Genomic DNA, 13,284 nt, shown 5'->3' on the forward strand with positions numbered 1-13,284 from the left:
GTGCTCTTATTTTGCCAAAAAAAACAAAAAAGAACACGACTGGAGAGTGGAAAACATCTTGTACAATTGGCTGGTGCAGAACTAGGCATCTTTTTACTGCGCCTACACAGGAGAACACGTATCTTTAACACATCAACCATTAAATGAATCCCACAGAAGCATATCATTTCCTAATATGAAGGCCAGTTGAAATTACATCTGTAGTTCATGTTGTATCATCATACCTACTGATATTTAAATGGTCTGTTTAGACAAATCACAAAAAAAAAAAAAAAAAAAACTTGATCTAGTCATGCAGATGATTTTGGTTTCAGGCCTCAGTAGCTGATTTCTCAGAAACTTGGCAATTCCAAACCACCTGCACGGCTACAGTACTGTAGATACCAATGAGACTAAGTGCGAAAATATGCTCATTGAGTGAACTGACCCCTCTATTATGCTAGCTCATATTAGCGGTGCTTTTTAGTGCCAACCCTTCTCTTAAAGGAAGCTGAGCATATAAACTGAAGCAGGGGGAAACAGCTACCCTGGCTCCTCTGAATCAACTTACTAAGCAACACGTTAAATCTTGTTTGTTTAATCCGTACACAAGTTGTAAAATCAAAGTTGTTTATGGGTGGTCGCGTATTGGTCTATTTTTTGGCCGGGGGAAGTTATATCCTGAAGTCTCCACGTTGATGACAAGACTCAAGAAAGTCACTGCCTGTTAAATAATGAGCTTTAGAGGGCGCTGGTAGATGGATTTTGTTACAGTTGGACAGCGCCAGACTATGTGTTTCCCCCTGCTTCCAGTCTTTATGCTAAGCTAAGCTAAAAGGATTTTGTCTGTAGCTTCATATTTGCCATACAGACGTGAGAGTAGTGGTATCAATCTTCTTGTCTAACTACTACTGAAGAAAATAATGAAATAAGTCTTTGCAGTGAACACCTACTATAAGTACCTTCGTTATTACATGGCTACTTACTAAATTAATCATTTGACACAAAATCTTGATTAAAAATGGTTTTATTGATTTAGAAACAGTCCTCCAGTCTTTGATAAGAACTGCGTCCATAGCACGCCGCTGCTATGAATGAATAACAGATCGTAGAATGCCCTTATTGACCAATCAGAATCGAGTATTCAACGAAGTCGTGTAATAAAGCTCTTTATAACACCATTGCTCTGTTGAATACCAAAAGTTTTTTTTTTTTGTCAAGCTAACTTTGATAAGTCTGCACTTTCACAGGCTTGAGATTAAGAAGTCACTTCTCACAGACTCTTCGACAACAGTGCCAATGCCAAATCATCCAATCAAGCTAAATACCTAATAAAAATATATTTCACAATAAACACATGATACATATAGCCCAAACTGAAACACAAAAACTGGTGCAGGACACTTGAGGCTTCTAATAAAACTAAAGCCTTGTTAAATTAACAAAGTGCTCTACTATTGTAGGCATCTTAAGTATAAAATGAAAGCTCTTGCAGGTGGATGAGCTCAGTTGTGCTCCAGTGGGAATGTAACAATGGTGAGATATTACCGAGTCTCTCCCCCGATGGGTCTTTAACACAGGTGGCCTGGCTTAGCAGAGAGAACAATATGGATAAAACACTAAAATGATCATCAAACCACGTAGAGGGAGCTTTACAGGACAGCCTACAGGGGAACAAATGACCAAACCTCAACTCCAAGAGGTCAGTCAGTCTACCTTAACTCATTGATTCTCTCTGACTCACTCACACACACACACACACACACACACACACACACACACACACACATACACACTGCTTTCAAGTACTTTATACAAGACTGTTGAAAAGTAAAGATGCTTCATTGCTAGCTTTGTGTGACAGGGGTTGGCTCCACTTCACCAAACCGCTGGTGCTGTTACAGAAGTTCTGGGCACTGATGAGCAGGAATGCAGCACCCCAGGCAATGCGATCAGGCCAGTGGACGGGCAACAGGTGTTCCTTGCTTCTCGGGGCCCAGCAGCATGGAGGCGCAGGGAGCCTCCAAGGGACGAGGGTGCTTCTTCCAGAGATGCTTCCCCTTGCTGCTAATCCACCAGGGCTCAGGACACAGCACAGTCACAGAGGACGAGCTGCTACAGCAAAGAGCGGCGGACCTTCTCGTAGGCTCCCAGGAAGATGAAACCACCCACACTGATGAAGGTTATCCTCGGTATGCTGCCCGCAAACAGACTGCAGAAAAAGAAGAAGAAAGAGCGATACATGCTATAAATTCTGAAATACAAATTCAAGCAAATCAGCATCTAATGGATACTTCATTTTTGCTGAATTACTTCTGATCATCATCATTGTAAAAATGGTCCTCCCATACCACAACCAAGGACAACACCGTGGTGAATCTGAACACTTTCATTTCATGTCTACAGCTGTAGACAAAACACACACACACACACACACACACACGGGAAATAAAATCTCAATTGATTTGGATGATTTCAGCGGATGAAGATGGATGGATGGATGGATTTCAATTTATTACAATCATTAGAAATTAAATACATTAATAAAGAACAGACTGCGTGATACGCAGGCTTATGCTTGTTATCACTGGATGAAATGATATGATGACGTAAGATCTAAAAGTGATGTTACTGCTATACAATAAAGAGCTGTTATAGTTGTATATTTGTATTTGACTTATAATTTACACACTGACCAATGCATATGTCAAATGATATATATTCAGAGCAGTGCAAATGTGAGTGATAAATGCTGAGGTAGTTGTAATTTTACAGTTTTAGTCAAATCACATTATCTATGTTTTATCATTTCATTTCACTGTTCATACACTATATAGATGGGAGAAACAATAACATTTTATTCTGATTGAAACTAAAGATTATTAGTGATTTAAGAATAACAAACTGTGTTTATTCCATATAGAAAGCATAGCCTCTTGTGGCTTGTAGCTTCATTTATGACTAGTTTGAACTAGTTTGACTAGGTCCTTGCTAGGTCCTTCCTAAGCAAAAGCCACTGAGAAAAATATGTGTCTATGCTGACAAATATTTGTTTGCTGGACACTAAAAGTATTATATTTTGCATAAAATGTTTGGAATGTATTAGGTTTGCCACATGCACGCACCTGAACCTGAACCTTTATCAGGTATCACTCCACTGATCGACAGTACCTGTGAGTGATTTACGGCGCCTTTGTGGAAGCAGCGCCTCATGTTCGGGTGCAGAGGGTCCATGGGAGAGGGACTGTATGCTTGTACGGCCCTGTTGGCGGCGCCACTTTACAGAGAGCGAGAGGGGCTTAGTTACAGCGATTGACGCCCAAGAAGAAGCTGTTGACGTTGCGGGGGTCAAAGGATGTGATGAGCCATGAGAGAGCACCAGTCTCCCAAGAACCATCCCCCTCTCCCACCCTCCCTGCTACACGCAGCTGTTTTTGGGATTAGGCTTCAAGCTCCCACCCTGAGGCCTCCCTGGAGCTCTTATCCATCCCTTCTTACTCTCTCTCTGTGCATGACTGATGGCCGGATGACATCCACACATGTCCCTCTGCTGCCCATCCATCCATTTCTCTCTGTCTCTCTGTCCAGCGACGGCCCCCTCAGCTGGCTCAGTTGTTCGGGGATTTCTCCTCCATCTCCTTTTCTTGCTGCGTCATCCACTTCTCAGACATGTGCTCACTTCGTACCGTCTGTGCGCCTGCCTTCTCCTGTCTCTCTCTCCTTTTATTTTCCCCCCCGTTTCTCTCTGCCTGTCTCTCCCTCGCCGTATTTGCCTACCAACACCTTCGGTCTGCCAATACGCCCCCACACTCACATGGTCTGTTCCCATCCGAGCCAGATGTAATGGATAAAGAGGATTGTGTGTTCGTGGATGAGTGCCTGTGCGTGTGTGTGAAGAGAAACGTCTACACACGCAAAATGTCTGCCTGCATTCATCATCTGCGTGTGTGTGTGTGTGTGTGTGTGTTAGTACTTGTGTTTCTGTCCATTTTAATTTTTAGAAAAACTTTTGAAATATCACAAAAGCGGAAATTGTAAGGGACTGTTCGTTATTTATTTCAGGGGCCACCGGAGGAGTTTTGGGATCTTTAGTCCAAATAGACCTGACCCTCCCTTCACCAGCAATACATTTTGGATGAGCCTCCAAAATTATATGGAAAAAAGGGATGACCATTCCCAACAATTTATTGACGCCTTCTGTACTGGTTTGCGCTTGGCAAAGATGTACAGATAGACATTGTTTTTTTTACAGCCATGACACACGTGCCTAAACCTCTACATTCTCATCTTACGCATCACACTCCTGTTATGGTGTGGTGACCATATCAGTAGATTTACTCACTAACATTGTTGTGGAGCTACATGGATAAATATGCACCAAACAAGCCACTTTGAAATGTTGCTGTTCTCACGAATACAAAATTGGATGACCCTCCCCTCAACAAAGAATAAAAAGACATGACCCTCCCCTATTTTCCTCCAGTGGTCCATTCCATAAATACCGAACGGTCCCTAAAGAAGCTTCTTGAACAGGCCCATGCACAAATACAAGGACCCTGAAACTGAAGCAGCTAAATGGTATTTAGCTATCATTCATTTTATTATATACAACCATGTTTCTTCCAAGGGGGTAAGCGAGCATCCGCAAAGTGTAGCTCCTATGGAGACATTTTGATGCTAACAAGCCATCACCTGCCGTTAGCATTCCATTGACTGCCATTCATTTTGGCGTCACTTTGACAGCAAATAACTTTACATCTGAAGCGTTTAAAGACTTTATTTGTCCATTGTTTATATCTACAGAAACACAACAATGTATAAAAGGCGCCATTACCTTGTATCTCACGTTATGGCTCTGTAGCAGGCGTTTTTGTAAAAATAGGCTAACGATTGTGTCATAACCACGCAGCTTTCTGTCGCATATTAGACAAATTACCGTATAGTCAGGAGAAGCTCCAGTTTCGACTTACATTAGCTGTTTAAGTTTAATTACTAATGTTAACTAGCATTTTAGTTAGCAATAATTAGCCTGTGCTTATGTTATCTCCTTACATATACCTACGCTCTCCGTCTCTGCAAGATTGGGAATGGTTGAGATTTCTCTTGGCACAGCTACCAGAAGACTTACAACTTTCAGACAGGTTGCTCACGTCACATCTACATCGTCAAGCTCAGTTTGAGGCTGCGCAGTAACGCTCAGCCATCACGGGAAAAGTGCTTCGAATATCCTTCACTGGTCTCCGTGGAAGTCTACGCCGTCGCTGTGTCCATTTTACTGTCTATGGTTTCTTCATACTGCCTTTTATTATTTGTTGTGTGAAGAGATTATACCACTTGCAGAGCCAAATGGACCAAAGAGATCCAGTTTGCTACTTTTACTGTCTGGGTTTCTGGAGTTTGATCAATGCTAGGGACTAAAAGTCAAGATATCTTGGCCTCTGCTGCTTCAATTTGAACCATTCTACCTTTAATCTGTCATTCTCGAGTCTCCCAACGTGTGTGGAAGTGCAACAATAAATCACTGGAGTACCCCTTTAAGAATAATGAATCACTCATGATAGAACATGCATTCCAGGATTATGGATAGTGACAGTCGTTGCAAAAGGTCTTTTTAATCACATTTTGGCATCTTGGATTGATCTTGGCTTCAATGCATTACACGCATGATCTTTTCCGATGATGCATTTCATTTTCTTCTGACAATCAAGAAAGAAGTTGACATTGCTCCAGAAAAAAAGCTAGTAAGTAGACCTTGAGTTAAGGTTTTGACACTTATAGTGGGGCAAAAAAGTATTTAGTCAGCCACCAATTGTGCAAGTTCTCCCACTTAAAAAGATGAGAGAGGCCTGTAATTTTCATCATAGGTACACTTCAACTATGAGAGACAAAATGAGAAAAAAAATCCAGAAAATCACATTGTAGGATTTTTAATGAATTTATTTGCAAATTCCTCGGGAAAATAAGTATTTGGTCAGCTACAAACAAGCAAGATTTCTGGCTCTCACAGACCTGTAACTTCTTCTTTAAGAGGCTCCTCTGTCCTCTACTCGTTACCTGTATTAATGGCACCTGTTTGAACTTGTTATCAGTATAAAAGACACCTGTCCACAACCTCAAACAGTCACACTCCAAACTCCACTATGGCCAAGACCAAAGAGCTGTCAAAGGACACCAGAAACAAAATTGTAGACCTGCACCAGGCTGGGAAGACTGAATTTGCAATAGTTAAGCAGCTTGGTGTGAAGAAATCAACTGTGGGAACAATTATAAGAAAATGGAAGACATACAAGACCACTAATAATCTCCCTCGATCCGGGGCTCCACGCAAGATTTCACCCCGTGGGGTCAAAATGATCACAAGAACAGTGAGCAAAAATCCCAGAACCACACGGGGGGACCTAGTGAATGACCTGCAGAGAGCTGGGACCAAAGTAACAAAGGCTACCATCAGTAACACACTATACCGCCAGGGACTCAAATCCTGCAGTGCCAGACGTGTCCACCTGCTTAAGCCAGTACATGTCCAGACCCGTCTGGAGTTTGCTAGAGAGCATTTGGATGATCCAGAAGAGGATTGGGAGAATGTCATATGGTCAGATGAAACCAAAATAGAACTTTTTGGTAAAAACTCAACTCATCGTGTTTGGAGGGGAAAGAATTCTGAGTTGCATCCAAAGAACACCATACCTACTGTGAAGCATGGGGGTGGAAACATCATGCTTTGGGGCTGTTTTTCTGCAAAGGGACCAGGACGACTGATCTGTGTAAAGGAACAAATTAATGGGGCAATGTATTGTGAGATTTTGAGTGAAAACCTCCTTCCATCAGCAAGGGCATTGAAGATGAAACGTGGCTGGGTCTTTTAGCATGACAATGATCCCAAACACACCGCCCGGGCAACGAAGGAGTGGCTTTGTAAGAAGCATTTCAAGGTCCTGGTGCAGCCTAGCCAGTCACCAGATCTCAACCCCATAGAAAATCTTTGGAGGGAGCTGAAAGTCCGTGTTGACCAGCGACAGCCCCAAAACATCACTGCTCTAGAGGATATCTGCATGGAGGAATGGGCCAAAATACCAGCAACAGTGTGTGAAAACCTTGTTAAGACTTACAGAAAACATTTGACCTCTGTCATTGCCAACAAAGGGTATATAACAAAGTATTGAGATGAACTTTTGTTATTGACCAAATACTTATTTTCCACCATAATTTGCCAATAATTTCATTAAAAATCCTACAATGTGATTTTCTGGATTTTTTTTTCTAATTTTGTCTCTCATAGTTGAAGTGTACCTATGTACCTATGATGCCTCTCTCATCTTTTTAAGTGGGAGAACTTGCACAATTGGTGGCTGACTAAATACTTTTTTGCCCCACTGTAAGTGCAGTTTTTACTGTATATTTAAGATTTGGGTCGTAGACAGACTCACTGCTTCCCTTTTGTGAAAGGCAAAGCTGTACAAGGTGCCAAGCATGTCAGGGATCTCTCAGCCATCCCAACTATTCGCACAACTCCAAGTTTCAGAATGCCCCAGCCCGGATTGGGTGTTTTTAAAATACACGTCCAACGGTTAGCTGTGTGTGAGACACAAAGAGTGTGTATGTGTGAGAGAGAGATTCCCAAGTGTGTTTGTGTAAGCACGGACTGGTGTAAAGGCTCCAAATGAATGCGGAGACATTAGTCAGAGGTTGTGGTCATGCCCTTCAGCGTGCTCTTTCCATCTTAACACAGCTTTCCATCACCATCTGCTGAAACATAAGCCACAGGCCCACTGCAGGAAAGTACTTAGCACAATAATAGTACATATCCAAAGCTAAATCAATCCAATGACAAAAGAAACAAAAGCAAAGAGACAAAAAAAACTTGTACACTCAGCAGCTGGACAGCAAAACAATGACAAAGTAGACACAACAAGTCATATTGTGACATTGACATATTCCACTCTATCTTCTCATGTGAAGCCACCAGTGTGAGGAACAAACTAATTTTGAACTCAGCGATCTTGTTTTGTCTCAGCTCTTGACTACTGTTACATTTCCTGTCTGGGATCAGGCCCACCTGTGGACTCAGAGCTCAAATATTCCCCCCAGCTCCCGCGGGTGCCCTGACTCACTCTGACATCATAGCCTGGCCATCCACTGAGAGCTGTCATCCACCTATTGTCGGCCAATCATCTCTCCTGAGGAATCAGACTAAATATAGTTTTTAAGGCATGACAGGAGAGTGCAGAAAGAAACAGTGTTGAACCTTAAAGTGCTCATATTATGCTCATTTTCAGGTTCATAATTGTATTTAGAGGTTGTACCAGAATAGATTTATGTGGTTTAATTTTCAGAAAACACCATATATTTGTTGTACTGCACATTGCTGCAGCTCCTCTTTTCACCCTGTGTCCTGAGCTCTCTGTTTTAGCTACAGAGTGAGACATCTCACTTCTGTTCCAGCTTTGTTGGGAATCGCACATGCGCAGTAAGTACTGCTAGCTAGTCTGAGGGCGTGCCACGCTAGCAGCTAGGCGAGCATTATACCGTGTGTTACAAAGTGACGCACGTTCGTCTCTGAAGTAAAGGCTGGACTACAATAGAGCTGTTTGGAGCCGTTGGTGAACAGCGTTTTCTCTGGAAGATGGTAAGTCCCTTTGGGGTGGACTTTGGGCTTTTTCACTTTGTAAACCTATAACGTGCACAAAAAGATATAGAACACAATAAAGGAAAGGGAAAAAGCCAAAAAGCATAATATGAGCACTTTAAACAAAATGTCTTGACTACAGTTTAGACAAATGCTGGTGCTCTTGAAGAAGAGAAGGGTGGACATCTTCAAATGTACGTGGGAGCAAATTTCTGGCACTTGTGTAAGAGCAGGAATAATGCTGAGGTCATGATAAATAGCCTTTATTAGTTAGGTGACTTTTTCCAACCCGTTCTCATTCCGAAAAAAGGCGTCTTTCAGCGTGTTTGTGTAACGCACCGGGGAGAGCAGCAGTTCGATAGGATTTAACGAGTAGTATGTAAGGGCGAATTTCCATGTAAGGAGGTTGGTTGGGGTGGTGGATGGGTCAAACACAGGACTTTCACCCAGGAGAGCGGAGTTTGCGTCACGCTTGTCACGCTTGCTATAGTCGTTTTTTTCTTTCCTCCCGCGTGTCACGGAACCGTAAGCCCACCCACGACCTTTTTCTTAACATAACTGCGTCAAAAGGGACGGCAATAGTCCCGACCAAGCGCGTTTACTTATAGCGCTAAAGGAGACTTTTAGCGTCAATAAGAACGACAAAGGCACCTGACCAAGCGTCCTTATTTTACGAGAAGAGTGTGAGAACGTGTTGCTTTTTCATAGGATCAATTCAGTTTGATGTTTTACACATTCCTTCAGTAGGGGGTGGGTCTACTTAATTTTCTGGGACAAAAGGTGGATAATCAAAAGTCAAGTCAAAAACACAGATGTTACAGCACTTTCCCTAAAAACCCAAATGTCTCCGCCCAAACACCACACACACAGTGAAGGACACAGACTTTAGCAAACGGGAACAATGCACATCTTTGCCAGCAATACACCCTTATAAGTCTAGTATTTCTCTATATTTTCCCCTTTGTCCAAAGTGGACTCAACTTAATTTCTTAATGTGAATAACAAAGACTCCTCATGCCCAAAAAGTATGATTCAAGTTTAGTGCAATATTCCAGAGCCTCTGCTTTGTTGTGTGTATGCAGTACATACAATGTCATTTGTTTACTTTTCCTGCATTTTGGTTTACATGAAGCACAAAGCAGACACAGCCCGGAGGACATGTTGCTTATTAGTCTTTGTTTTGACATCATTCCTGTTGCAGTTGGGTTACTGGGGGAGGCTGGTGTGAGCTCCATTGCTCTCTACTAACCCGGGGTCTCTGGGGCATGGCGCACACATGGAAGCACTTTAGAGCTTCACTACACTGCAATTGGGCCTATTACCATAATTACAGCTTTAAAGCCCCAGCAATTTGTATCAGGCATGCACCAGCGCAACCACCAGGCCTTTGGCCCTGCGGAGCAACAGCCCCCCTTATACTTTCTACACACTCTCCTTTGTCTCTGCATTTCGTTCTCTCCACTCATTCTCTTAGTTGCTCTCTTTCTTCTCATTCTCTACCTTCTCTGGTTACATCAATATCAGAGGAGAAAAGGATTGTTCAGGACTTCGTCATATTGTAGAGCTTATGGTGCATGCTCTCTGGGTTGCACAACATGAGTGAGTTTTACAGCTGGCCCCAGAGGATAGTGTGAGGAGATAGAGACGGATGGAGAGAGAAACACATCAAAGGTTACTGTGAGGTGCAGAGGTGGGGGACTGGCATCAAACAGCTCTCCTGTACATTACCACTTGGTTACTGTTGCAGCTGGGAGAGTGGGATTTAGGCTTTTCCATAAGGGCCTGCTGACTATCACCTCATTGAGATCGTGTGGTAGTCTCAAACATGATCTTTATTAAAATTGAAGGCTGGCTTATTACTGATGCCTGAAAGCAGTTTGTAGGGAATCACCCTTGGCTCATTTTAAACACAAAGCTGAAATGTAATTTGTCTTTGATTAGATTCCAGCTCTGCAGCATACACAAACAATAACACAGGGGTTTGTGTTTGCAAGTGTTTGTGAGACAGAGAGAAGGAGAGAGATGTCCCACTGGTGTTTGGCCAAGTCCCAAACCAAATCTGTTTTGAGCATTAAGCAGAGGTGCATCCTAACTAAATGATGGCGGCTTGTACACAAGCTAGCCTATTATTCACCGCAGCTGAGGGTTTGTTTTAGTGCTGGCAGCCCTCTGTGGCCCCATTAGACCTGGCCTTTTGTGGGATGCGCATCATAAACACATCAAAACACTCAAATAAACCCTTCCACTTGGCCCCTGTAACACCTTAATCAATAGGACGGTACATCAAGTGGGCAGGAAAAGCTTTTATATATCTAATTTTTCAGCTCAGCTGTAAATTCACGTCCCCCAGAGTAGCGACTCTATCATCCAACTTGATTACGTGAGGGAACAGGCCGAGTTAAATCAAATCATATAAAATAAAAGGTTTTTTAAATGGGCTGGGATAAAAACGGTTTGTGTAGAGGCTTTACAGTTTAAAAAAATAAATAAATCACTATCGCCATTGAACATTTCTCTAACATTGAGACACACACTCACCCTGAAAGGCCTCGGCTCTTCCACACATCATAGAGCACCAGCGGGATGTTGCCGTTCGCTGTGGTAGACCCGGCCTAGAGAGAGAGAGAGAGAGAGAGAGAGAGAGAGAGAGAGAGAGAGAGAGAGAGAGGTGTGATGACGGATGGATTGTCTCCTTCATTTCCTGCTCCTCCAGCAGACACCCTGTTTAGTCTTCCTCAGCTGGGCTTCCTTCAACCCCCCTCCCTCTTTTTATTCCTCCTCTCCCTCCGTTTCTTCTCATGGACAGCTGTGTCAGCGAAGGTGACACCTCCAACACCCACCCAGGCACCTGCTCGGCAACACACCCAGCCATTTGCCCACCCAAAAAACACACTCAACAAGTTCTCTTCGTCTCCCGCCAGGCCTGTCAGTCTAGAACTTTTATTTACACAATACGGCTTAGCCGGCCAGAGAGTTTTTAATCCATCACTGTGGAGTGCCAGAGGGGTATGAGACCTGCAGGATAGGGCCAGTTGGGGTTAAGTGAGGGGTGGGTGGTGGCAGACCAGAGGAGAGAGAAACAGAAAGAGGCAGTGGAGGAGAGGAGCGGAGAGGAGAGGAGAGGAGAGGAGACAGTCGAGTGTGTGTATGTAGGTGTGTGCACGCCAATCTAAGCTACAGCTCACTGAGCATGCAGGAAACAGTTTGTGGCGTCTGCTGTAAATTGTGACACCCAGAACTGCTGGAAAGAGAGGAAGATTCCCACATTTCATTCATGTGAGGAGGGAAAAAACACCCCTATTCCTTATGTATGGAGTCAGGTGGCTGAGAAATGACTCTCCTCTCCTCTGACAAGTTTTCTTTTCTTTTACCGCTGTGGAATGGTGGAAGGAGGGAAAGGGTGTCCAAAACACATACAACACACACACACACACACACACACACACACACACACACACACACACACACACACACACACACACACACACTCTCTCTTTCTGCTTATGTTGGCTTGCTGCTTTGTTATCCGAGTTTCTTACAATCTTGAGGAAGGAGTAAAGAAAATGTGCTCCGTGCTGACCTTCTCCACGTTCTCCAACGTCTACACTGATTCATACAACGAAATGAATGACAGTGATGACTGTTCAACAAGGTGTTAAGACCATACCAGCCTGACATTGGCTCCTGTGTTTGCCACAGTTGGTTGCAGTGGAGGGTAGCGAACATGACATTGATGGCAGCAGTGTGGTGCACTGGCAGGAAAACATGCCAGCCTGAGAAGAAGGGCAGTGTTGTACAGTAGCAGCGTAGGAGGCGTGCAGCAGCAGCGTGGTGTGCCAGGCATGTTGCCAGTGCTGCAGCCAGGGTGGTGCAGGTCCTGCCCGGGAGGGGATTTAAATGTCCAGCTGTGTCCTGGACAACTGCCTGTTTCGGCCTCGTCCGCGCCAGACTGCCTACTGTACAACACCACTCTTTCATTCTGCCGGCCATAGAAAAGAAAAAACCTTCTCCTCCGCTGTGTGACAAGTTCCAACACCCACATTTCCTCCCCTTCGTCCAATCCAAACCGTCGATACATACTCATCAACACCAGCCCTGCTCTCTCTCTGTCTCTGTTTCACTCTCCTGCCTGGACTTGTCATCCTTTGCTGCTGTGGGATTTTGTAGAACTAAACTAAACTTAGGTCTGACAGGGGTTAAAAAAATGACATGTTACCTTTTAAGGTGAGGCACTACAGCTGGAAAGGAATTTTTTTTGAACTTGCATAAGTTCATTTTGAGATGCAATATGCTGCTTTAATATCTTTTGGGCCTCATAATGTACACAAAGCACACTTTTAATTTTATTTTTTAGAACATTGTTTTATTTATTTTTTTATTATTTCCTCTATTTTTCAACAACAAAAAAGCCAAAGATATGCTTCAGCTTTCAGCTTCTCAGTTGTGAGGATTTGCTGATTTTTTTCTGTCATATATGATAGTAAACTCAATATTTTGGGATTTTACACTGTTTAGACTGACATTTGAAGACGTCACCTTGGGCTTCAGGAAATTGTGACGGTTGTGATGTTTCAATATTCTGTGACATTTTAGATCAATCATTAATTGAGATAATAATCAACAGATCAAAAATTATCAAAAATGAAAAAATAGGTTGTTGCAGCCATAATTGTTATACC

The 13,284-nt window shown here is 43.2% G+C and overlaps 1 protein-coding gene across 1 annotated transcript in view; it reads right to left on the bottom strand.

Moving 5' to 3' along the window:
• Nucleotides 1-988: 988 nt before the first annotated feature.
• slc25a26 (solute carrier family 25 member 26) overlaps nt 989-13,284 on the bottom strand; it is a 61,813-nt gene continuing 49,517 nt past the window's right edge. The window contains exons 9-10 of the mRNA XM_078247920.1: nt 11,144-11,217; nt 989-2,191 (exon numbers count right to left, since the gene is read on the bottom strand). Of these exons, the coding sequence (XP_078104046.1) occupies nt 2,095-2,191; nt 11,144-11,217 (171 nt within the window). The 3' untranslated portion in view covers nt 989-2,094. The remainder of the gene's footprint in view (nt 2,192-11,143; nt 11,218-13,284) is intronic.

Source organism: Sander vitreus, chromosome 4 (genome assembly GCF_031162955.1).
Source record: "Sander vitreus isolate 19-12246 chromosome 4, sanVit1, whole genome shotgun sequence".
In the NCBI taxonomy this organism is placed as follows: Eukaryota; Metazoa; Chordata; class Actinopteri; order Perciformes; family Percidae; genus Sander; species Sander vitreus.